At 42.6% G+C, this 23,284-nt stretch overlaps 3 protein-coding genes across 6 annotated transcripts; 1 reads left to right on the top strand and 2 right to left on the bottom strand.

Annotated features, from left to right (window-relative positions):
- The first annotated feature begins 176 nt into the window (after positions 1–176).
- Positions 177–8,817, top strand: prrt4a (proline rich transmembrane protein 4a). Of its 3 annotated transcripts, none has more exons than XM_030426691.1 (3): positions 177–289; positions 1,376–2,237; positions 3,684–8,817. In XM_030426691.1, exons 2-3 carry the CDS (start codon positions 1,496–1,498, stop codon positions 5,795–5,797), a joined length of 2,856 nt encoding a protein of 951 aa, XP_030282551.1. In that variant the 5' UTR covers positions 177–289; positions 1,376–1,495; the 3' UTR covers positions 5,798–8,817. The 3 variants fall into 3 exon arrangements, with proteins under 3 accessions (XP_030282551.1, XP_030282549.1, XP_030282550.1); XM_030426689.1 differs by lacking the exon at positions 177–289 and adding an exon at positions 664–1,062; XM_030426690.1 differs by lacking the exon at positions 177–289 and adding an exon at positions 1,153–1,242.
- On the bottom strand, positions 7,288–16,215 carry impdh1a (IMP (inosine 5'-monophosphate) dehydrogenase 1a). Of its 2 annotated transcripts, XM_030426692.1 has the most exons (16): positions 15,238–16,215; positions 14,566–14,664; positions 13,837–13,885; positions 12,853–12,954; positions 12,626–12,700; positions 12,298–12,504; positions 12,117–12,204; positions 11,819–12,018; positions 11,556–11,646; positions 11,350–11,445; positions 11,044–11,187; positions 10,393–10,534; positions 9,810–9,953; positions 9,632–9,715; positions 9,377–9,393; positions 7,288–9,231 (listed from the first exon to the last, which is right to left on the bottom strand). In XM_030426692.1, exons 1-16 carry the CDS (start codon positions 15,471–15,473, stop codon positions 9,128–9,130), a joined length of 1,878 nt encoding a protein of 625 aa, XP_030282552.1. In that variant the 5' UTR covers positions 15,474–16,215; the 3' UTR covers positions 7,288–9,127. The 2 variants fall into 2 exon arrangements, with proteins under 2 accessions (XP_030282552.1, XP_030282553.1); XM_030426693.1 differs by lacking the exon at positions 9,377–9,393.
- Positions 16,216–18,383: 2,168 nt separating this feature from the next.
- On the bottom strand, positions 18,384–20,555 carry LOC115586813 (uncharacterized). Its single transcript, XM_030426185.1, has 7 exons — positions 20,418–20,555; positions 19,967–20,073; positions 19,771–19,840; positions 19,370–19,434; positions 18,967–19,012; positions 18,535–18,777; positions 18,384–18,447 (listed from the first exon to the last, which is right to left on the bottom strand). Exons 1-7 carry the CDS (start codon positions 20,455–20,457, stop codon positions 18,437–18,439), a joined length of 582 nt encoding a protein of 193 aa, XP_030282045.1. The 5' UTR covers positions 20,458–20,555; the 3' UTR covers positions 18,384–18,436.
- Positions 20,556–23,284: the final 2,729 nt, after the last annotated feature.

Here is a 23,284-nt window from a genome sequence, read left to right as displayed (position 1 = left end):
ATCAGCCAGACAGAGAGAGCTCATAAGTGTGCTGTTCTTTAAACTTCCTGACTCTAAATGCATCCAAAGGTATGTGGATCAGTGTCTATTTTAGAACCATCCTTGGGAATTGAATTAGGCCACGAGGCTACTGGATTTCCCCCATTGGATAAAAAACAGCACACGTGAACAAGTCTAATAACATTGTAAAGAGGAAAAGAAAGAAGGTATCATGGCGCCATCAAAAAGAGCTCTTGCCACAATAATTTGACATGGCATCAAGGTCACGAGTGGCAATCATGGACTTATGGTGAGTAATCCTTTGCCAAAAAGAGCATCAACTCGGTCCAGAGGTATACATGCACACAAATAACCGCCATCATTCATTATGCATGTGTGCTATTCAAAGAGAATCTTCTGCTTCATTTACTGTTCTTGGCATGTTTCAAACTGAGTTGTTCACGTGATGGTTGCTTCACAGCCTCAGCTGTAAATTACACTCAAAGGCATTTATTGATCTGTAGACCTGGTTAGTTTAATGCAGGGTGCTGCACGCCTGCTGGCTGATGAGCGTGCTTTGGTCCTTACGACATATTTATGCCTTTTTTTCTCCTATTCCGCACAATTTTCTTTTCTTTTTCTTTTCTGTAATTCTCTTCTCTTCTCTTCTCTTCTCTTCTCTTCTCTTCTCTTCTCTCCTACAACCATACCAAACACTCAATCACATCCAATGCATCACACACACCAGAGGGATGTGTCCACAGTTACGGCAGTATGGTTCCTATGCAACTACAACAGAGATGATACTGTGCTGTGTGGATGATGCGTCAGATGTAGCAGAATGGGATTGTGCAAACAGTCAAACTCACTGTCAGGTCAGCGCAGCGGGTGTGGGACAACGGGGGTTGTCTGGAGGAGGTGGGGTCTGTCCCATGTGTCGACCGTCTGATGGAGAGAAGAGGGGCACAGCACAGTGAGCATGAGAGGACACAGAGTGCTACGCAGAGAGAGACTGCAGGCATGCAGCGACACAGAGCAGCATATATGTTTAAAGAAGCTGCAGCGGAGTGGGCTGTTGATGAGGTAAGAAGCTGAAACGAGACCGGCAACAAGATGAATGGATCTTTGCACACTGACATTAGTACTGTGTGTGTGTGTGTGTGTGTGTGTGTGTGTGTGTGTGTGTGTGTGTGTGTGCGTGTGCGTGTGTGTGTGTGTGTGTGTGACAGGACTTTATAGGAGAAAGGGTGTGGGGTTTTCAAGGTAATGTTTTCATTTACCTCAGTGGTTTACCATATGCTGTGTTTGCATTTTAGTACTCACCCCACGTGTGCAGGCATCCTAGCGATGCTAATTGCATTTTGAATGTGATTTACCTCCCTTTTGTTTTCTCCAGGTGTGTCGGGCATGAGATCCCCAGAGACCTGAGGTTACAGATCCGTCAAACATGTGATTGGACAACACCCCTCGAAATCTAGAGCATGTGACTTTGCGGCGGAGTTTGTAGACCCTCGCCATGCACTCTCTGTGGAATCTTTATCTTCTTCTCCCCCTCTCCTTGCCTCTCTCTCTTCACGTCATAGCCTTTGACAGAGAGACTGTCAGGGAAACACAAGAGTCAGACTCCGACACACAGCCCCTAAAGAGACCTCATGGATCTGTCTTGGCAGCGGGGGGAACTGAGAATGTTGACTTCTTTGGGCTACCTTTAAGTTGGCCTTTATCGTCATATGAGGAATCAGACAGCCGAGGTGTGATTGGGGAATACACTGATTTACAGGAGAGCACAGAGACATCTCCTAGTTATTCTGAGGAGAAGGGACTTATCATATCCAGAACCACAGGTGCAACAGAAGACGCCTCCACCAAGGCGATTGCACAACCTCAACCTACCCAGGAACAACAAACATTAAGGACTGGATCTTTCTTGCAATCAAAACAAACTGCAGAGAATGAGGCACCATTCCCAGACTCGCAGGATAATACTACTGATAGCCAGTTACCTTTTCTTCTGTCTGGCTCGATTCCATCAGTCTGGGACTCCACTTCAGCACTGCCTGCTGGACCTGGGCCCAGTCCTGAGCGTACTACTACACTAGTACCTACTGGCAGTTGGGGATGGACCACAGGCCCTTCTGTTGTCACACAGGAAAAGACACAAGAGGGGTCTGTCCCAGCAAAAGAGACCAAAGGTGTATTGAGTGATATTACAGATCCAATTTTACATGAAGGAGCTGTCAGCGTTGAAGAAAATAAAGGTAAGAATCCTTCCAAGAATTAAATGAAATGTATAAATCCTTTACTTAACCTGACACCAATTAACAATCAACCCATGTCACATTTGGCCCATTGAGGTTGGCAGGAATTATAGTGTTGCCCTCATTTAATCCTTAAAATAGATTCTATGTGTGACTGCAGTGTTTGTGATATGTATTCTGCTGGCAGATGCAGTTGTTTTACATTCACAGAATGCTTTGCATCACTTCACTCCCCCCAAGCTTTCACTCTCCTTAAAAAAATCTCCTTTCTGCCACCCGCGCTCCCCTGTCATGCTCTCTCAATCCTTCAAAGAACAGATTCTCCCACTCATTCCTCCAGTATCCTGTGACACACAACACAACATTTAATTTCCATTACAGCCGATGTTGACTGCCCGCATCCAAAGGTTACTGGATAATGTGGCGCACACCTGCACATGCAGTATTGGCAGTAAACATACGCGATGGCGCTCACTTGTCAAAGTAAATGATGTGTTGTGTACACAAGAAAAAGGGGGAGGGGGTCTTTGACAGAGCTATGTTAGAAATCTCTCACTGTTTGTTTGCTGTTTCCGCATTGACAAAATCACTTCACTACTAATGGAGGACCAGCAATAGGACACATACCATTTTTATCCAGTAGGTTCCCTGATCCTAGTGGATCCATACAGCACATACTGAATGTAGTTTCACTGGAGAATGACATGCTACATTATTTATTGGCTACACAATCCCAGGCAAATGTGAAAGTTAAATACTTCTGTACATTCACATTGAATGCATGCAACATTCATGACAGCACAATACCTTTTGACTATGCTTAATAATAGCCACACAAAATGAGAGCAGCAATGAGGTCAATACTGGCTAATCAACACACACATCTCTCTCCTACACGTACACATACACACTATGTGCTCATGCTCCCGCTCTCTCTGTGACCCAGTTAGGCATTCCCAGTTACAAGCCTGCTCTGTTTTATTATGGATTAACTCCACACATGGCAGATTCTCCCCTGCTCTCCCTTTGACTATATAGACTGTGGATCTAATTTACTTTGGCTTGTGTGCATTAGTTAGACTATTATGCTGGTTCATCTAAATTGATGTCATTATAATTAAAATGACCAAATAATACGTAACTCAAGACCAAACATACAATATTAGGAGTACAGAGCCGCAATAGCAGCAAAGTTGGGCTGTATTTTGGGCACAGCTGAGGCTTGAGCAAAATGCTAACATGTCTTGCTAACATCTGCCCATGATGACAAGGCTACCATGTCTTACCTGCTGGTAATGCTTAGCATATTCATCACCGGATTTCAGGGTGTAGGCATGGTCTCTTTAACTTGAGATTATGTCTGTATTTAATGTTCTATTTTTTGGTTCTCTGTTGACACTATGGATAACTCTGTAATGTTTATTTTTTATTGTGCTTGCTTTACAGATGACTCCAAAGATGAAGACCCGCAGATCTCGAAGACCAGTAGCATGTTCTCGCTTGATGGTAACAAAGCTACATCGGCCACAACTTGCAAAACATCAAACAACTCCTGGAGTCCCACCTACCCAGATGATCTTACTCCCGACGAGTCCCTGCAGCCCTCTCAGGCTCTCAGCCCTGCCCTTTTCGTCCCTCTGTATTCGGACTGGAACTCTGCCCTCGCCACCTGGGGATTTGCATGGGAAGCACACATCTATGGCCTGGGGTCTGTCTTCACTGTATTTGGCCTCATCTCTGTGGTCTGCCTGTTAGGCCTGCCTCTACGGTGTCCCCCAGGAATCCCCTACCTCACCCTGCTGCACATGTTCCTCCTTGCATTTGCAGGGATCCAAGCTTTTCGTTTGCTCTACGATGCTTACAATCATCAAGAACGTCTTCCCCCTTTGGGCTCTCTGCTTCTCTCTGAACTTCCCTTCCCCTGTTTGATCTCAGCCTTCTCCCTGGCAATCCTACTCCTGTCCTTACGCCCAAGCATGCGTCTTTCTTTCCCACTTGCTAAGTCCACCTCATTCTCAGTCTTGCCTAGGCCTTGCCTGTTATTCTGTCTGTCCCTGTTTTACTCTGGAGTCTCTCTAGGGTGCGTTGGCATGCTCCAACTCTTCCACAACCTGCCAACTGTGATCCTGCTATTCCCTCAGGGTGTGTTTGTATGTCTCACTATCTTACTTTCATTCTCCTATCTCATCTTTTACTGCTTAATTCAAGTCGACACAAAACACATCTACAGGCTGAACGACAATGGAGAGAGTGGAGGATCTCCTGAAGTGATGCGACCCACAAGTTGCCCCTTTGCCAAACTGGAAGACTGGGGTAGGGCAGCAGGAGCTGGAGTAGGGGCCTCTTTGTGTTTGTTAGGGTGTGGAGGCCTCCAGCTTTATGGGATCCTGCATGCTCTTGGTTTGGGTGGGGTTGATGGCTATGGTTTCGAGCCTTGGCCCTGGTGGGGCTATCAGGTTGGCTGTAGGATCTGTGAGATTGGGGTGTGTCTAGGGTTGTCTCTCATTGGTACACATCCTCTATTCTGTCACAACAACTCCTCGATCAAAACGATAAGTCACCCTCGGCCAGGATCTTGGTCGCGCCTCTCCTGCGGCTCCCCTTCACGAGGGTTCACCCTGCCCTCTCAAACAGGTGCCAATTCCCCTGTCCTCTCCTCTCACGATTCCTGGTCCCAGAATAAGCAGGAAAAGCTGGTGGTCTGTGATGTCATCACTAAGGGACAGTCAGAGGCTCTTCCTCTTTTCTCAATAGTGGATCCTCCCGGAAATGGTCTAGACTGTGTCCCCAAGTCCAGCCAAAGTCGGACCACTTTGCTACCTCTACCTTCACCTCCAAGCCCACCTCGCCAGCCTAAAAATGTGGTTGAGTCTCAGCCATCGTCATTGGATAGCTTACGACTAGAGACTGACTCTACTGTGGACCTGCGACCCCCATCTCCAATAAACTTGTCCCGCAGCATTGACCAGGCTCTGTTCAATGAATCCCTGTTCTCTCACAGTATCTTTGGTTTGCCAAGGTTATTCCATGCTTCCTCCAGTCACTCTTTGAGCTCTCCGAGCCATGGTATGTCAAAGCAAGGGCCTAGCTCTGTGCAAAATGCCCTATACCGTACCTCTTCCTGTGGAGATGTGGATCAAGACAACACCCTGTCTGGTTCTAGACCTTCCCAGCCTCATGTTTCTTCGACATCTCACAACAATCCACCAATGTCCCCACAGCAATGGGATTGGAAAGGGAGTGACTCTGGCTCAACTCAGGGTCTGTGTAGCATTTCCAAGGAGACCGGAAACCTGCGCTCACATTCCTGGGCCAACAGAGGTCATAACTTTGCCCAGAGTAGCCACCCACGAGCAATACCCCCCCTTTCTTACCACAAGCGTTACCGGACCCTGAGCTTGGCTTCCCAGGGCAGCCAAGGATCTGGCCGACTGGCAGGAACTAAACACCTGAGTGAAAGCAAACAGCTGGAATGGGATCTGGCCGTACAGGCAGAGTTTGTCAACGTGTGCAAACAAATTGATGCTCTGAGTGTTTGCAGTGACACAATTGATTTATAGAAAGTTAAGGTCCAGTTGTGATTGGAACGTACATCATACTGTACAAAAATAGCAGACTTTGATTAGGTTAGATGGAGGGATTCAATTGTATATTATTAAAGTTATACAGTGGAAAATAATTACCTGAACCAATGAAAGGGGAATGGACATCATTGAGACAATATGTAGACCAGACCTATTTTGTATAAATACTGTACTGTTGATATTTTATACAACCCTGATTCCAAAAAACTTGGAACTCTGTGTAAGATGTAAATACAATGGGAAACTGTTCATAATGTCGTGATATCCTTTATACAGCAGTGTGTTTCACATAGTGGTGAACCTCGCCCAATCATTGATTGAGAACAACAACTAAGCCTTTTGAGGAAGCCCCTTTTACACCCAATCATGATACTATCACTTGTTTGTTGTTTGTTTGTTTTAAGAGGCAAAACGTTAAATATAATGTCTTTGTACTGTTTTCGATTTTAAGAAATATGTCACAGAGGCTTAGCAAATAATCGCCTACTACTTATTTGTTTTACACGGCATACCAACTTTTCTGGAATCAGGGTTGTCCATGCAACACTTGATTTTGAAGGCTGGTATCATAACATTCTTTTAGCAACTTCAAGAAGCTCTTCTCTTTGCAGCAGTATTATTTGAATATTTTTGAAGTGTTCTAATGTAATTTCTAATTCCAGTTAGACATTCATGAATTTAAAAATCAAATGTCTATTAGATCGTGAATGCTATCAAGAAGCTACCTTAAGACAGAGTTTTAATATTTGTATAGGGGACATGTTGAGTTTTTTTCTAATATTTAAAGCTATCCTGCAGAGATAAATATGAAGAGTATATAAGAGGAATATAAAGGAGAGCCCTTTTCAACTGTAAGTGGGCAAGCAATATGTTTCATTTTACATTGTCTATGTACTGTTGTGGTTTGGACCTTTTCCCCGTTGTAGACATGGTTTATTGACTGTGATAAACAATATGAGGAATTATTAAAATCAGATTCATCAGAAAGAGCTCAAAATTGAAATCTGTGATGGTTAAGCAGCATTATGGAAGTATATCCCCCCCTTAAATAAAAGCTTTAAACAGTGGACAGCGGACTCAGGATGTTTGAGGAGCAGAGGTGAAAAAAACAAAAAGGGCACCAGCGTGCAGAAAGAGCACTGGAAAGGCAATCTTAAGGGCACATTTTCATGTTTTTTCTTCGATTGGGGCATCCAAGAGGGCACGTTTGCAGCATTTTTTTCAAACATGGGGTGTGTGTGTGATGTAATAAATGTGGACATTCAAGGAAAATTCACAGATGCACAGAATGAGTTGATCTTGATGTGGATGAATTCTGAATATACTGCCCTCTAGTGGTAATGAAGAAACTTGCTCTCCCTTGTGATGAGAAAAATCATCTACACAGAAGACAAGATGATCGGTGACACATTTCCCCTTCATGTATTTCTAGAGATATGTCAAAAATGTTAAACAGTACCAAAATGCGCTCATCAAAATTGTCTTTATTCAACACTATTTACAGTAAATATAATTTTTAATTCCTTAGGGTGGGTGACAGAAGAAAACATATATTTTCTGTATTTTCTGTAACCAGCAAGTAAGAACTGTCAGCCAGCACAAAAGCTCATATAATTGGTTGCAAGTTAAACATAATACCAGAAACCTTGAGTATCTCCCACAATAAGCAATCACATTGAAAACTGGTAAATCAACTTTAGGTCAACAATTCTATGAAGAAAGACACCTATCTCTGGCAATTGGTTTATTGCTACACTACTCCACTGACTCCATAGCTCTATTTCATTGACTCACCATTTAATTTTTAAAATACTGAGTCTAGAAAAACAACAACTATTTATTAAACATGCATTATGTACAGATAATAGCCATGTAATTAATAATGCTTTTTGCAAAATGAGATTATGGAAGATCACAACATGTCTAGCCAATGTGACTCAAACTCAGTTGTATAATCAATATAAACACGGGGCTGGTGTATGTATTTATAAAACTCAGATCGATGTCACTCACGTGTGTTGTTATCCAGTAATTTGAACAGAGGAAAATCCGGAGTGAGATTACAGATGATTGCTCCTTTAAGGCGCTCCTTGCTACAAATGTATGTGTGTGATTTAAGGCTGACGCTAAACTTTGGTCCCTTCTGCAGCAGTGCAGCACATTCAGAGAGCTCATTACACGCAGGGCGATCAGAGCAGATCATCCATCAAGTTCAAGCCAAATTTTCACCCGTCTGAGATATTCGATTGAATTTGCTTAAAGGTGCAATGTGTAAGAAAATGTGTTTAAAACTTTCCAAAATTAACTCAAATTACCAACAGAATTTAAAGAAACCACAGGTTTGACATTAGATCAAAGTTGTCTACGTACTATGTTGAAGAGATACGTACTGAAGGTAGCATGATAACCAGTCCTGAACACCTCTTTGTCCCAGCAGTCCAACGCTCCTGTGCTTGCATTGTAAACACTGTTTCTCCATTGGTCGTCCGGCTAGCTGCACGGAAAACTGAGCAATTAAGATAGAAGTAGCTACAGTCGTGGATGTTTAAAAAACAAAAATCTGGTTAGCAGCAGTTAGCAGGGGCTCTGGCGATATGCTGCCCCTGTTTGTTGGGATGAATTCAAGGTGGCCAATTCTTACATATTGCACCATTAAACCAAATCCAGTCAGTGCAGTAAGAAGATAATGAGAACATTATTTTACTATTTGTACCATGCTGCGTGTTTCCAGTTCCTGGCTTGGTTAGCTTGATACACAAAGTCGCAGGCTATAAAATGTGACCATACATATAATACAAGGTTATATACATGTCTGAATTCTGCTTTCATTATCAGCAGAGAGGTAAATTAAAGCTATTTATCTTTCATGTTTCTTTCCTCTTTTTAAACCTTTAAAAACCATTTTTGCCAGAAAGATGCTGCTGTCTTCTTTTGTTATGTGTCTTTTACTTTGTAAATAAAGTGATTTCCTGCAAAAATAAATATAATGATTCTTATGTTGTGTACTATTTTGTATCAGGGTGCAACGCAGCAATGATAAGCTTTTCCAAAAGTAGGCGATGACATGTTTTCTCATTGAAAGGGATCAGCAGAATGGTTAATTACATTACCCCTGTTACACCCCGGACACCGTTGGAGAAAGACAGAGAGTTCACGTAAGTGACTTGACTGCGCATGGCTTTCCTTTGAACTTCAGACTCTGATTAAAGTGCCTGATCTATCTTTGAAGGAATCAGAGAAGGGACAGGCAAGAACAAGAAGGTGTGGTTGTTGTGCTGCAGCGACAGCTCTCTGTGTGTGGTAAGATCACATGCGGCCAGTGCATCTGCTCATAGCTGCTGGTGCCGGGACGCTAGGTCCTGATCGAGGGTTCCCTCTCCCTCCCGCCTCAGTAAAGCCGCTTTTCGTAACTACACATGTGAAAGAAAAAAGAAGCATGTAAGCGTTTCCTGGGATTTGATCGTGTATCACTTCTTTAAGAAATAACAATCTTGGATGGAGATGAATGAATGAAAGGAAGAGATGGAGGTGTGATAACAACATGGATGTACTTACATGGCACAAAAGAATATCTAATGTGATAGCATGGGTAAGAAAAGAGGAAGAGAGAAGACAATTTTGATGCTGCTGCTAACGACAGGTTAATTCCATTCTATTTGACAGTAAAGTGTTTGTGAACACAAGTGAAACTTGGAGGCTTATTATCCGTGTGTCATGAAGAAAACATTCAGGGAGCAGAAAGGAAAATACAGAAAGAGGCTGCAGAAGAAAGGGGCAGATCACAGACAGGGATTCAGGAGTCAGACTTACGAGTGGAGGCCGTGGACTCCTCCTTCCATCTGAGCAGACATGGTTCTTTTCTCGAACTTCAGCTCTCCGGAGTACATCATCGACCTGGTGCAAGGACACACAGCTCATTCTAGACGAAAGCCCTGAGGCAATAAAAAATCTAAACACATAAAACATGCACACGCAGTTTCACACTCACCGTAAAATAGACAAACTCTTGGCTCCTATGTCCTGACAGCCGTGTTGGATACCAGCGATGAGGTAAGGAACAAACTTATGGATGGAGCCTTTGTCTTGTACTGATCCTGAAACACCTTGAGCGACCTTCACCTTGTCCCCCTCACTGGACGCAAATTCACACACAGTAGGAGATGAATGTGTCAATATGACATTTTTTAGAGAATAAGTGTTTATACAGCCTCTCGCCAAAATATGTTAGCTAAAAACATTTCTGCGCACCACAGATACGTCTAGTGTGTTATGTGTCGCTAACATTGCGTACCACGTTTACAACATATCTTTGTTAGCTACTTTCACATCAGCAAGTGGAAGGGAATGGGTGGGTATATTTTTAAGGACACCTGGGACTATTTGCATCTTTCATGTCACGCCAAAAGCATTATTTAAGGAGATCTGTGGACAATACCAGCGGAGTATGTGGCGACCAAAACCCGCTGTTTTAAAGGAAAGTTATATCATCTCCATCCAGCCCAAACAGCAATAAGTTGCAACGTAAAGAAACATTCAGTTTTTACGTTGTTTCTGTAACCCCACTCCCATACCTGAAGTAGCGTTTCTGACTGTTATTTTTCTCCATTGCATCCAAGGAGCCCATTCCTCTGTACTTTTTCAGACGCACGCCATCTGAAAAGAAATATTCTCCTGGAGCCTCAGTGGTTGCTGCCAGCAACGACCCCATCATCACTGAGGGCAGAAATATGAGAAAACAAGAACTGTGATGAAGTGATTGTGAATGAAAATAGGCAAAGGCCAAAAAGCTTACAACAATTAGGCAAGAAAAGTAACAAAACCCTGCTCTTTTCTTAAAAAACTAGTGCAGAACAGTGAGATGATTGGAATTTTCCATCAGCAGTTATGCACCACTAATTGATACCCAGCCTTCTCTGATTCTCTGTCAGCTCACACATGCCTGAGCCAGCACCGCTAACAACAATAGAACAGCTGTGTTAAATCAAGTTTTACTTTCCAAACTGGCAGCTGGACATAAATCATGCAAATGTGTGACTCTGCGACATATCATGATGTCACAGAGTCACAGAATTAAAGGCGAGACTACTGATGAGGCGTTTCAGGAGGAGTACCTATAGAACCTATAATAAACACTGAAGTAAAGTAGAAAAAAACACATGGTCTCAGGTCTCCTTTAAAATTAAGACCCGAGGAAACAGAAGAATTTTTTTGCCATTTTCCACCTGTAGATGCCCCCAGGGCCAGAGCCTTCACCACGTGTCCAACAGTCTGAATGCCTCCGTCAGCGATTACGGGCACTCCAAAACGTCGGGCATACTCTGCAACCTTGTACACCGATGTACCTTGGGGCCGTCCACATGCCATCACTGAGGAACAAGAGCATTATAAAGTGTGCTGGCAGCAAAATACAGCCAATACCACTGAGATTAACTTGCTCCCTGGTTTAGCTTAATGACATTTAAAATTATTTTCTGTCCGTCTTATCTTATCTTTGGCTGGCGTTCGCAGCGCTGAACTATTTATCGTACCTTCCTGGGTGATACAGATGGAGCCGCAACCCATGCCAACCCTCAGGGCATCCACGCCAGCGTCTATGAGGTTTTTAGCCTGAGCAGCTGTCACCACTAGAGAGAGACAGACGCACAGAAAAAGAGCTCAGTGTGGGAGACGGGTTGCTGGCAGTTTTCACAGCGCAAACGCAGGGGGAGGGCTCCGAGTCAAGACGCGAGCTTACCATTTCCTCCAACTACCTGTAGTTCAGGATATTTCTGTTTGATATAGTGTATCATGTTGATTTGATACACTGAGTTTCCCTGAGAGGAATCCTGGAGAAAAAAAAAAGAGAGAGAGAGAAGTAGTTTCAATTTACAGATGAAGATAAATTAAAAAAACAAGCCCAAAAACAGCTCATGTGCCCCTCCTGTATCAACATGCTGATGATTATCTGACTGACAAGTGCTGCGACATTAGAAACCAAAGTCAACAGTCAAATCCTACCAGGACGACCACGTCCACCCCAGCCTGCATGAGGAGGTCCAGCCTGTATTTGTCGTCCTCCCTCGTACCGATTGCAGCCCCGCACAGCAGCTGTTTGCGGGAGTCCTTGGAGGCCAGAGGATAGTCTCTGTTCTTCTTCAGGTCAGTCCTCGCGATGATGGCGACCAGCTCGTCACTGTCATTCACTATGGGGAGCTTGCCTAGGAGAGTCAGAGTTTTGAATGAGTGTCAAACTGTGTCTGGGTCCGAGTGCCAGTGACCTCTCTCCACAGCAGCGTGACCCCCTTCGTAGATGTACCTTTTTTGCTACGTTGCAGAATATCATTTGCTTCTTTTAGTGTGACCCCAGCGGGTGCGACGACCAAATCTTCCCTTTTGGTCATTGCCTGGATGAGAAAAGAGGTCACATTGATTTCAACCCTAAAGTACATGCAGTATATGTCAATATATCAGTCTTCTCATATACACACAACACCCACCTCCTCCAGCGGTCTGTCATGGTCCTTTTCAGACAGGAAGTCTATGTCTCGGGAGGTGACTATGCCCACCAGCTTGCTGTCCATCTTGCCGGTCTCTGTAACAGGGATGCCAGAGAAACCGTGGCGTATCTTCGCCTCCAACACGTCCCCCACTGTGTGCCGCGGACTCATTACCACTGGGTCTGTGATGAAGCCCTGCTCAAATTTCTGGCGAGAGGAGAAAATGCTGGGTAATTAAACAGGCATTCAGTGTATATTATTCTGAGGAGTGTCACAGTTGTCTCTCTCGGTCTAATGTAAGTTCATGTTACCTTGTCGTCCATCTTACCTTGACTTTGCGCACCTCGTTGGCCTGGAACTCAGCTGTACAGTTATGATGAATTATTCCGATCCCACCCATCAACTGAAACCAGCCAATCAGAGAGGAGAAATCACTTAAAACACCCCCAGAAAAGAAACTGTTCCGGCGAAATCGACATGGTGGAGCAAGGTGACAATTAACTCAGCTGTTAGCTATGATGGGCAAGTACGGGCTTGTGCAGTGCCTGTACTCACTGCCATTGCGATGGCCATGGACGATTCTGTGACTGTATCCATGGGAGATGAAATAAGAGGTGTCTTCAGGGTTATCTTCCTTGTTAGTGCAGAGGTTAGATCCTGAAAGAGGTCGTACATTTGGGAACAAAAACGTCACACTATGATCTTAAAACACTGATAGACACGTAGAGCAAAAATATAATCGGAAGCGTGGCCTACACTGGAAAAAAACCCCCTCAAAAATACGTTTTTTAAGAAATTGATGAAAGGGGTTTCTTGCTTGAAATAAGTAAATAAATGATAATCTGATGTTTTTTTATAGTGTATCTTTATTTCATTTGGTACAAGAGTTTTTTTTTTTTTTTTAATTACAAGTTCACTTTTGAGCTTTTGCGGTGTAGAACAAACTATAAATTGCCCTCAAGGTGTTTGCATTGATGCTGGAGTATAAATCAACATTTTACTACTTTTAAAGCCACATATTTGCAAAAAAAAAAAAAAAAGTTAGATTTTGTTCTTATTTTGCAGTGTACTGAGACTATAAATAAAAAAAACACAGTTTGGGAACATAGGAGTCCGACTTGCTGAACTCACCTGCTGAGTGTTGGATGACGCAGGTGTGTGTGTGTCTGTTTTGAACACCTGCTATCAAGCGATAAACCACGTGACCCAGGCATGAAATTAATTTACTGTCCCAGCAGAGCTTACAGAGACGAAAACAAAGCAAGCCAAATAAACAACCCCGCGCTCCGAGGAACATAAGCGTGTGAATAGCTCGTGAATTATTGTCAGCATACGAGAAAAAAAACATTTGTGGTGTTAACATAAACAGAAGTGCAACAACAAAAAACAAAAGAGAGAAGACATAGTATTCCCACCCTCAGACTAACGTTCCGGTTTATGTTTACCCACGGACAAGATTCTTTGTGCTATCACCTCTGAATAAGTGTGCACCAGGGAGCGGTGTGCAGTGTGTGGCCTGTACGCTGTGATGATACTCACCACCTCATCAGAAGTAAAGTCTATGAAACCAGGGAGGATCAAAAAGTCACTGAGAGAAGAAAAACAGAAGAGAGACATTTGGTCAGAGAGAGGAGCACGAGAGCATCTTGCACTGGAACTGGAAAAATATTAGGTAAATAAAATCGATATTGCTCGTAATAACCATCAACCTAAATGAGGATCGTGTAGCTTTAGTCCAGTGTGTGTGTGTGTGTGTGTGTGTGTGTGTGTGAGTGTGTAACAGCACGTATCCATTTCTACAAAGCAGCAGCTTTTTGACTTCGCCGACAGCGCACAGACATAATCTGTCAGCCTCAGCCACTGAAACCTTCTGCATTTATCCTCTGCACAATAATAAACCCCTGCATATAGCCTCCATTAAGAAAACTACACTGACACCCATTAACACACTGATAGGTACACACACACACACACACACAAACACACAAACACACACACACTGCTTTTAATGTCTGTGACACCACTCAAAGTCATCCTCGAAAGTAGTATTACTCATTATAATCCTCCATATAAAACCCAAGCAGATGTGTCATTACTGATATTACTAAACATTTCATGGAAGACTATTGCGTAACTCTGATGTTTTTGTTTTTTTTGTATGTGCTCATTCATACACCCATACCGTGTGTGCACATGCATTTGGGTCAGTGCACATTGCCATGCAGAGGGCTGTAAAATGAGTCAGTACATGTATCTACTTTTTCTTACTTGTATGTCAGTCCATCGCCAATTGAAAAGAGCTGCTGTGCCGTTAACCCATCTTCAGGAACATAACCTGTGCCTCCACTGATCAGATAGTCGGCCATGCTGAAATGTATTAAAACACACACAGGTCCAAATACTTGGTGAAAAATATAGCAACGAATAGGTTACACATTGTTATCGCGAATCCTAACTTCACATCTGTGATATGGCACTAGAATGGACAATAGTTCTTATTAGATTTTGAATTTTCTAATAAATAGTTTGACTATCCTATCAAAAATCCCCAGGGTGTATAAATCTGTCGTCACTAAAAGTAAATGAGCCGGCCATTTATTTCCGGAGGTACTTGTGCAAAGCATGCGTGGACTTTTGCTCCTCTCTCTTCTGACCTCTGTTTCTAACACTCTAAGATCCTATTACTAATGTTGGGGTCGAGACAGGAAACGCTGACAAAAGGAGCCCGTCCTTGTCTATGGAGACTGACGGCACATTAGGTAAGAGGATTTGGTTGGCTGCCCGGTTAACTGATAAAAGGGCTTGTAAAAGTGCACAGCCAGTGCTACTAGAAAGTGAAAACACCTCAGTGGCTGCTGGAGATGTTTACACGTTAATCAGGCGTCACACAATAATTTCTGCGTGACCTTACAATATATGCAGTTTCAGACCGAGACTGACCTCTCTGGTTCATATCCAGCTTGGATACGTGTTGCGCTGTACCGCTGGGCTGCAGTCTCGTGTCCATGTCCATGTGGCATTGGGTGGACATAGGCCCCGTAGGGATGAGGTTGCTCCCCATCTCGGTTTGAGATGCGCGGACGCGCTGGTTCCATGTCCCCTACAATCCTGCGGTAGTCGATTTGATAAGTGTCCCTCTCCCCTTCTCCAAACCGGTCATAAGCATGACCCTCCATCTCTAGGAAATCCAGGGCGACGATGTCCACAGGGCCCCACCACCACTCACACACACACACACACACACACACTCTTCAAGCACTTCTGACTTGTTTCATGCACACAAACAAAAGTCACAGCAGCAGCTCCCGGCAGACACGCTGTTCAATTATAAGCATTCATAAACACCCACAATGCTTTGAGTGCATGCTCACACAAACACCTCTCAGACACACCTGACATGGGAGGAAGCTGTCTTGCCATCTGTTTTGTGGCCGGAGCAGCAGTGAGAACCAAAATGGCTGGAAATGCGTATATTCACGTTTTAAAAGAATCAAAAGCAGCGCTGGCAACAAAAGTCCTTCAAAATAATGTTGTTTGCCAGGAAAATAGTTTGTATTCCACCTTATTAGCTGTCATCCTTGGAGTTTGAGGCCATTAAGGCCCTCAGACAGGAGGCACAGAGTTTCCAGCTAACCTGTTGATGAAGTTGATTACACCTGTAGGTTCCCTAGCTGGAGGCACGAGCCGTCGCTGGGGAAATGGAGAGCCAGGTCTTGCTTAGGTGGCAGAGATTCGTCACCCCTGGAGGCCCAGAGCAGAGCGCTGCTTAGTTAGCTGTGGAGCTTCTCTCTCCCTTCCGTTCTCCCGATTGCCTGCTGAGCTTAACTCTGTTTCTGACAGTAGCAGACGTCACTCTCCCACAAAGAGGATTGGAAGCATTAATGCAGGATGGGGTGGGGTGAGATGGGTGTGTGTAGGGTGGAGTGAGGCAGTAGGACTGAGGAAGGGAAGGCTGGGTCAAGATGACACTCGAACACACTTTCCCCCCTCGGAGGATTACCATGGTGTAGAGGTGCATGTGTGTGTGTGCGTGTGTGTTTTCGCAGAGCTCAAGGAGACGGAGCTGTGAATGAGACACAGGTCAAATCCCAGAATACTGTTAGGCTGCAAGCTTGGCTCCAGAGAGAGGAGAGGGAGACGTGTGTCCATGTGTGTGGAGGAGGAACGGTGAAGGGCAACATGTTGTAACTGATTGTTCAATATAAAGGCTAGGAACGTTTTTTAGCCACCTGTGCATGTTATTTTCTGTCATAGTATTGTAATAAAACAGCCTTTTAAAGACTCACATGTGGAGAATACTGTTAGTAAAGGCAGGGCTGTAACCATAGAGTTGCTATGGGGGGGAAAAAAATTGAAAACTGATTTCCCGCCATTCTTAAGTGAAATATATAAACATTCACAAACTCATGGTATACTTTTTCATTTTACTTTTTATTTTTACCATAATGTTTTATAGTGCATTGAATTACATAACTCTATTTTATTTTGTGACATTTAGTATTAATCATGAATACATGTCTTTTAATGCGATTTTCTTTTTTTCGTTTGAAAGGTCTTCACACAAGTCTCCTTACAAATGTGTTCTGTTTTGCTTTTCACAATCAGATCATTGTTAGGAACATGGTTTCGGTGTGACAGTAACAACGGCAAATCTGTACATTAAACTCAGACAGGAGAGTAATTTGTTGCCTGGGATGCCCTCGACACCATCATCTGCAGGTGACTGACTGACTGCTTGTGACAGTTACTGAGGAATTGAACCAGAAAAGCCTCTTACCCGCTCGCTCTCTCTCTCTCTCTCTCTCTTTCTCTCTCTCTCTCTCTCTCTCTCTCTCTCAATCACTGGTGGAAACCAGCAGCGACCCCTCCCCCCTTTCATAATATCAACAATGGTACACATGCCTGGTGCTGATAATTAAGATTACACACCATGTTACTTTGTACGGACTCTAAAAAGCAGACAAAGTTAAGAGGAGACAGCAAAAAAGTTTATTAAAAATATATCAGAAACATTCATTGACGAATATGTACATATACAAATGAATAAAATATAGTAATTTCTTCATACGAGATAAAAGCGTAGTAGGAGAGGTGGGGGAGGTCGTGCACTGATAAAAATACGGGGCTTGATCTATTTAAAAAAAGTGAGGCAACTTTTTGCATCATTTTATCCTGTAGATCAAACAAGAGTAGTCTTTGCTTGTACAACATTAATTTTGCAAGTAAAGTCAACTTACTTTTGCAAACAAAGTCAACTCAATTGTGTTAGGTTGACTTCCCTTGTAAAAATAAGTTGCCTTAACTTGTTAAATTGACTTTACTAGCAAAATTAATGTTGACTTTACCAGCAAGAGTAAGTTAACATGACTTGCAAAATTAATGTTGTAATGTTGTAATGTACATACAAAGACAACTTTTGTTTGATCTACGTGATAAAATGCTGCAAAAGGTTGCCTTACTTTTTGTCAAGTAGATCAAGCCCCATATTTTTATCAGTGTAGCAGCGTTTTATTGAGCTGGAATATATTCTTTAGGTTTTGGTGGCAATGCTTGGTATGGGCATTTAGCTGCGTTTCTCCCTGTCATTTCGGTATGCTACATGTTGGGATTGGTGCTACCTAGCGAGCACAGAGATCGTCTATGCATCTCATCTCGTGCTGCCCCCTGTTCATTGGCATTTGGGAACTCTGAAGTGTCTGACTTACGGCTAAAACCCCTTGCTATCGGCTAACACTGCACAGGTGTGTTCTGCATGCAGCCGAAAACGCTGCGCCGTCTGATTAACGTTACATGGAAGAAAAAAACATCCCTGCCGGTGCTGAGACTGTTGGCACAAAGTATCTAGAATGCCCAAAAGTACCCAGAATGCACCACACGGGCGAAGTTGGAGCAGAGTAAATACGACGAGCAAATTGTGTGTTGTGTGGTTCTGCATAAGAAGATTTGTTGAGCCACTTACATACAGCTTTAAGGGGAAAAAATTCAAAATGATTGTGTTTTGAACAAATGTAGACTAATTTACAACTTGATATATTCATGTCAAGAGATAAACTTTGTTTTTAATTGTTATTATCATAGGCTTACTGTTAAGATTTACTTTTATCAGTGTGTGATAACATCCAGGGAGGCTACTGTTGCTTCAGAATCCACCTGAGGAAAAATAAAGAAAGTCAAATTTAAAACTTGATAACTTACACGACTCATAGAGTAATCACACATGTTTATCTTAGATCTTACCGTGTTTCTTCACTAGGTGGTAATGATTTCTTTTGAGAGCGTCGTAGAAGGCTGCTTTAACCTTCTTCCCCACTGAATCTAATACGCTCCTGTAAAGCAGTCTCATTTGGTCCTGGCTTGTCTCTTTCGCTGCAATCTTGTCGTAGGTTTCAGGGTTGACCATGTCTTTAAGGTCCTCTGCTATCTTCACGACAAGTGTGACTTCCTGAATTAAGTCTGCCCTATTGTCATCGACAAACTTTTCTGTTTGAAAAAAAAAAAATGACGACATGTACAGAAAGCATCATGCAATTAATAATGTGACTCTTGATAAGATTCAATATGATGCTCATTTGAGTTCCTTTTGATAACATTACAGGTAAAATTAACAAAACAGAACTTATATTTTAATCAAACTGTGGAGCATCAGTATAGTGACGAAAAAATACTCACCTTTTTCTTCATCAGTCATGTGTTTGGCAGAAGAATGGGATGCATCCTGATGGAAGAAGAAAAAAACTCAGTCCATATATTGTAATTTACCATATCGGTGCTACTATACACTTGTTTCAGAATGTTTTAATATGTGATGCCCATTCCCTTCAAAATTATATAGGCTACATTTCAATAAACGACACAAAGAGTCATATAATATAATTAGAATGAAACAATATCCCTGATTTCTCTTTTTGCTGGCTGTTTTTTTTTTTTCATTTCTGTGGTTGCATCTCAAGTCTGACCGTAAACTTTATTTATTTTTAGACCTCATCGTATCATATCAATGAAACTAGCAGATTAAAAAAAGCTAGTTAATTTGTTGCCAGTTTCCTGTGAGGCAAACATGTATTTGGCTTACCTGTGTTGGAGGATGCGGAGCCATTGGACTTGGCTTGTCCACCTCAACAATTGACATTGACTGTTCTGAAAGAGAGGAAAGAAGCGTCACGTTTTATTGTGGAAAGTTGTTGAAAGGAATAATTCAATATGAAAATGAACATTTGAAAATAATCTTATTGCGTCTGTCATTTCCATTCTGGGCTCCTAATGCCAGTTCTTGCACTTTGTAACTTGGGTCACAGGTAACAAACCACTTAAAGTTGTTGACTCACTAGTTTTGATCATAATCATGCTGCTCATATTTACAACAGTGCTTGGCGAACCAAAATTGTGGTGGCACCAAACTACAAAATCCAAATGTTATGCATTATATTGCTTTAAAGTCACCTGACCCACCAACAGGAGGTCTGAAGGATCTACCTGGTGCCTGATGAGGAGGACGACGGTTTGAAGCGCTTGTCTCTGAACGTTGAATATTGTTTCGTGAATCCTACGGTAACACAGGAAGAAAATGTGAATACATCAGACAAAAAAATTAATCATTAAGAATGAAATCATGCATAATAATTAGTGAGCATTATACTTGATTTTCTGAAATGAAATGGGTGAGATGTACCAGTCTTTTTATGACTTCAAAGACCGCATCATGAATATCCTGCGCGTGCTTTGAGAACACTTCCTCAGTTTCTTTAAGGACCTCTGAATCACTAGGTCTTTCCTCATCTGGGAAAAAAATTTACATAACGCAAAATGGATGTAAAACACTATTTTCCATTGTCATTTGAAAAAGTGGGGGAATAAGCTAAATGAAAGTTTTAATCATTTAATCATCATGAATTATTCTACTTTTGGGCTCAAAACTTTTTTAAAAGGTACATAGTTCATTTGGTGTCTGATTTATTTTGCATGTCATCAGTGTGAAAATAGCAATTATTGTAAGAAAGGAGAAAAAAGTCAACATATCAGGCGATAGCAAACTTTTGAATGGTACGTACAGCTCTGACTGGAAAAAATTCCCATATGGCAGCACTGTTCATTTACTGTAAATTACTATAAAAAATACCTACCGTAAATTTTAGGCCTCTTGTCGGGATCCTCAACCAGCATCTCTCCATGAGGCCAACCAGCTCTTTCAACCCCTCCACCTTCCCCTTCACCTGGTCAAGGTCTTTACAGTCAGGTCTGTCACCCAAAGGGATCCTCAGCGGCACAACAGGAGTCCTGCCTGTGTGTACATATGTGTATAATGTATAAACAGTATCCAATTCACAATGTAACATTGTTAGCTTAGTTTAAAAATGATCTATTATGAGGAAAATAAAAAAGAGGAGATCAAACGAACAAAACACAAAAATAGATGTTAATATCTGTGATTAATAAATTGGAGTAACAAAAACGTCCACAAGCTGAAGGACTGGTGGGATGATAAAATCCACTATACATACCTGGATAGGGCTCTTCACCAGTTACAATAGCCCAGAGCAGGATACCGTAGCTGATTAAGATAAAGAAAGTGATACAATTTAAATTAAAATGTTAAGGATTTATCATACAGTAGTATTTATATCGATATTTATTCTTTTCATAATGTTAACCTGTATACCTGTATATGTCAAAAGCACGGCCAGGTTTATATGAACCATCAAAAGCCTCAGGAGGCATGTACTTGTATGTGCATCCGGTCTCTCCTGTCTGCTCGCTGCTGCTGGTCAAAGCACTGGTGGAAACCCTGGACAGACCAAAGTCTGCTAGCTACAGTGTAAGAGGGAAAACAAAACCATTAAGCAAACAATGAGATCAGCTGTATGAATGAAAACACAAGAGTTATGGTTACCCTGGCGTCAAGGTTTTCAGCCAGCAGTACATTGCTTGGCTTCAGGTTTTGGTGCACAAGCTTCTTTACATAGAGGAAGTTCATGCCTGCAGCCAGTTGATGGGCGAGGCGGAAGGCCAGGGGCCACGGTGGAGGGTCTGACAGCTTCTTCAGCAGGGACTCAACAGACCCCCTTCTCATGAACGCCATCACTATTCCATGTTGCATTGATCCGCTGAACGGCGTACATCCCTGATAAATTCCCAAAACCCTCAGCACAAACTCACAGGCCACCGTTTCCATGAGAGTGGCCTCTTTGTAGCTAGAAAGAGGGAGGGGAGTGTTGGAAAGAGTGCAGAGAAAGCAGATGAGATAGAACAAATATTTAAGTGTGTATGGGTGAGAGTGAATCAATCATTTGAGCAGACATGTATATATTTACCCAACATCAGTGCGAGGTATCTTAATGGCCACATCAAACCCCCAGTTTTTGTGCCTGGCCGTGTAGACATCACCAAATCCCCCAGAGCCGACATGCTCCCAGTTCTCCAAGCTTTCATCACCAACAAGCCTGGTCTTGCGGCTCGGCAGTGCCATCTCCTGTTGAAAAGAGAAAGAGAAACTGGAGTCTGAATCATAGGGAGAAGTGTGTTAATAACTGCTGAGCTATCACTTCTTGTACACCACATTGTGGTTACTGCGTATATTGTGGTTTTGTTTGTACACCATCATTACATGGTTGTATTAATATTCACCAAGAGCAAGCCTTAAGTTATAAAGACACTGACAAACATTTCACACATCTTTTCCCTGAAAAGCAGGCTTCCACTCACCATATATCCTCACGTTGTTTCTCGCACAGAGGTTCAGGAGTTAGTTCATACTGAAGCTGTGTCAAAACAAGACGTGGAAAGTTGCAGTTTCCTGCCCCAGCCCTTTGGTATGAACTGAGGGGAGGAGTTCAAACAAAGGGGAACACGGGGTGGGGCAACACCTCAACAGGTTGTATGAACTGCAGGCATTGACCGTCTGGATCTCATTTTATGTTGGTGCAGCAGAAAATTACGGGGTGAGGTAAATGTCAGTAAGGCAAAGCGGAATTAAAATGCTTTTACCCACAAAGTTAGACTACAGTTTTTGTGCCACTACCAACCGTTTTTTGTGTTCACTGTGAGAGGAAGTTACGAGAGGTAAAAAGAAAGGTTGGCAGTGTTGGGAGAAAAAAACCTTATATGGTAACCCCCGTCTCTGTCAGTCAGACCCTGTCAAGAATTGTGTTTATGTCCGGGTGTGGTCTGTAGAAAAAAAGGATTGGCTGACTTTGCTCGACTGTTGAGTTTTTACAAATATATCTTGAGAGCTTATCATTACCAGGGAAGCAACAATTCCCTGTCTTTGGGTGACAGGGATAAACAATTGTTCTGAATGTAAAGAAAAAAAATGAATGAATAAGAGATCAGGCACCTATTTATGAGACAAAATGATTTTAAGCTGTGTCAATTGTATGTTAATGTAATTGAATTTGGAGTGAGACAGTCGAACATCTAATTATAAGACTAAAGTTGTTGCGTTTTGCAAAATGGTGAGGACCCAAATTCAGACACAGGGGCAGGCAGGAAGAGAGAACTTTAAGCAGACTTTAATGAAGCACATATCCAAAGTCCAAATTTCAAAATGCAAACAACATAAGGCAAGCAAGGAAAGTCTGAGGACAAAACTGAAGAGAAATACAAACTGATGACAAACTACAAGCCGCGGCGAGCAAAACAGGAACAAAGACGATATACGAGGAGTGGGGAACAAGTACAGGAACACAAGAGATGGAGGAGACACAGAGTGAGGGTGAAACACAGGCTTTATACCATGGTCTGGGTGAATACTCGATTCTGATTGGCTGTAGGGTGTAGGTTAAAAAGTGATATATGGACACCTACTAAGTAGTTCCAGTCAAATTGACTGTTCACCGCTGTAAATCAATGCGCTAGCTGGCTTATCAAATCTGAATATTTTATTTCCAGCACTGAGTGCAGTCCGTCAGTCCTTCAGTGTCTTATCCTCTGAACACCACAGGGTGGCGACTGTAACACACAAGCTGCAGAAAGTTCACTTCCCCTCTAAATT

This window comes from Sparus aurata, chromosome 8 (genome assembly GCF_900880675.1).
Source record: "Sparus aurata chromosome 8, fSpaAur1.1, whole genome shotgun sequence".
NCBI classification, from domain to species: Eukaryota; Metazoa; Chordata; class Actinopteri; order Spariformes; family Sparidae; genus Sparus; species Sparus aurata.
This window is presented reverse-complemented; position numbering and strand designations above follow the sequence as displayed.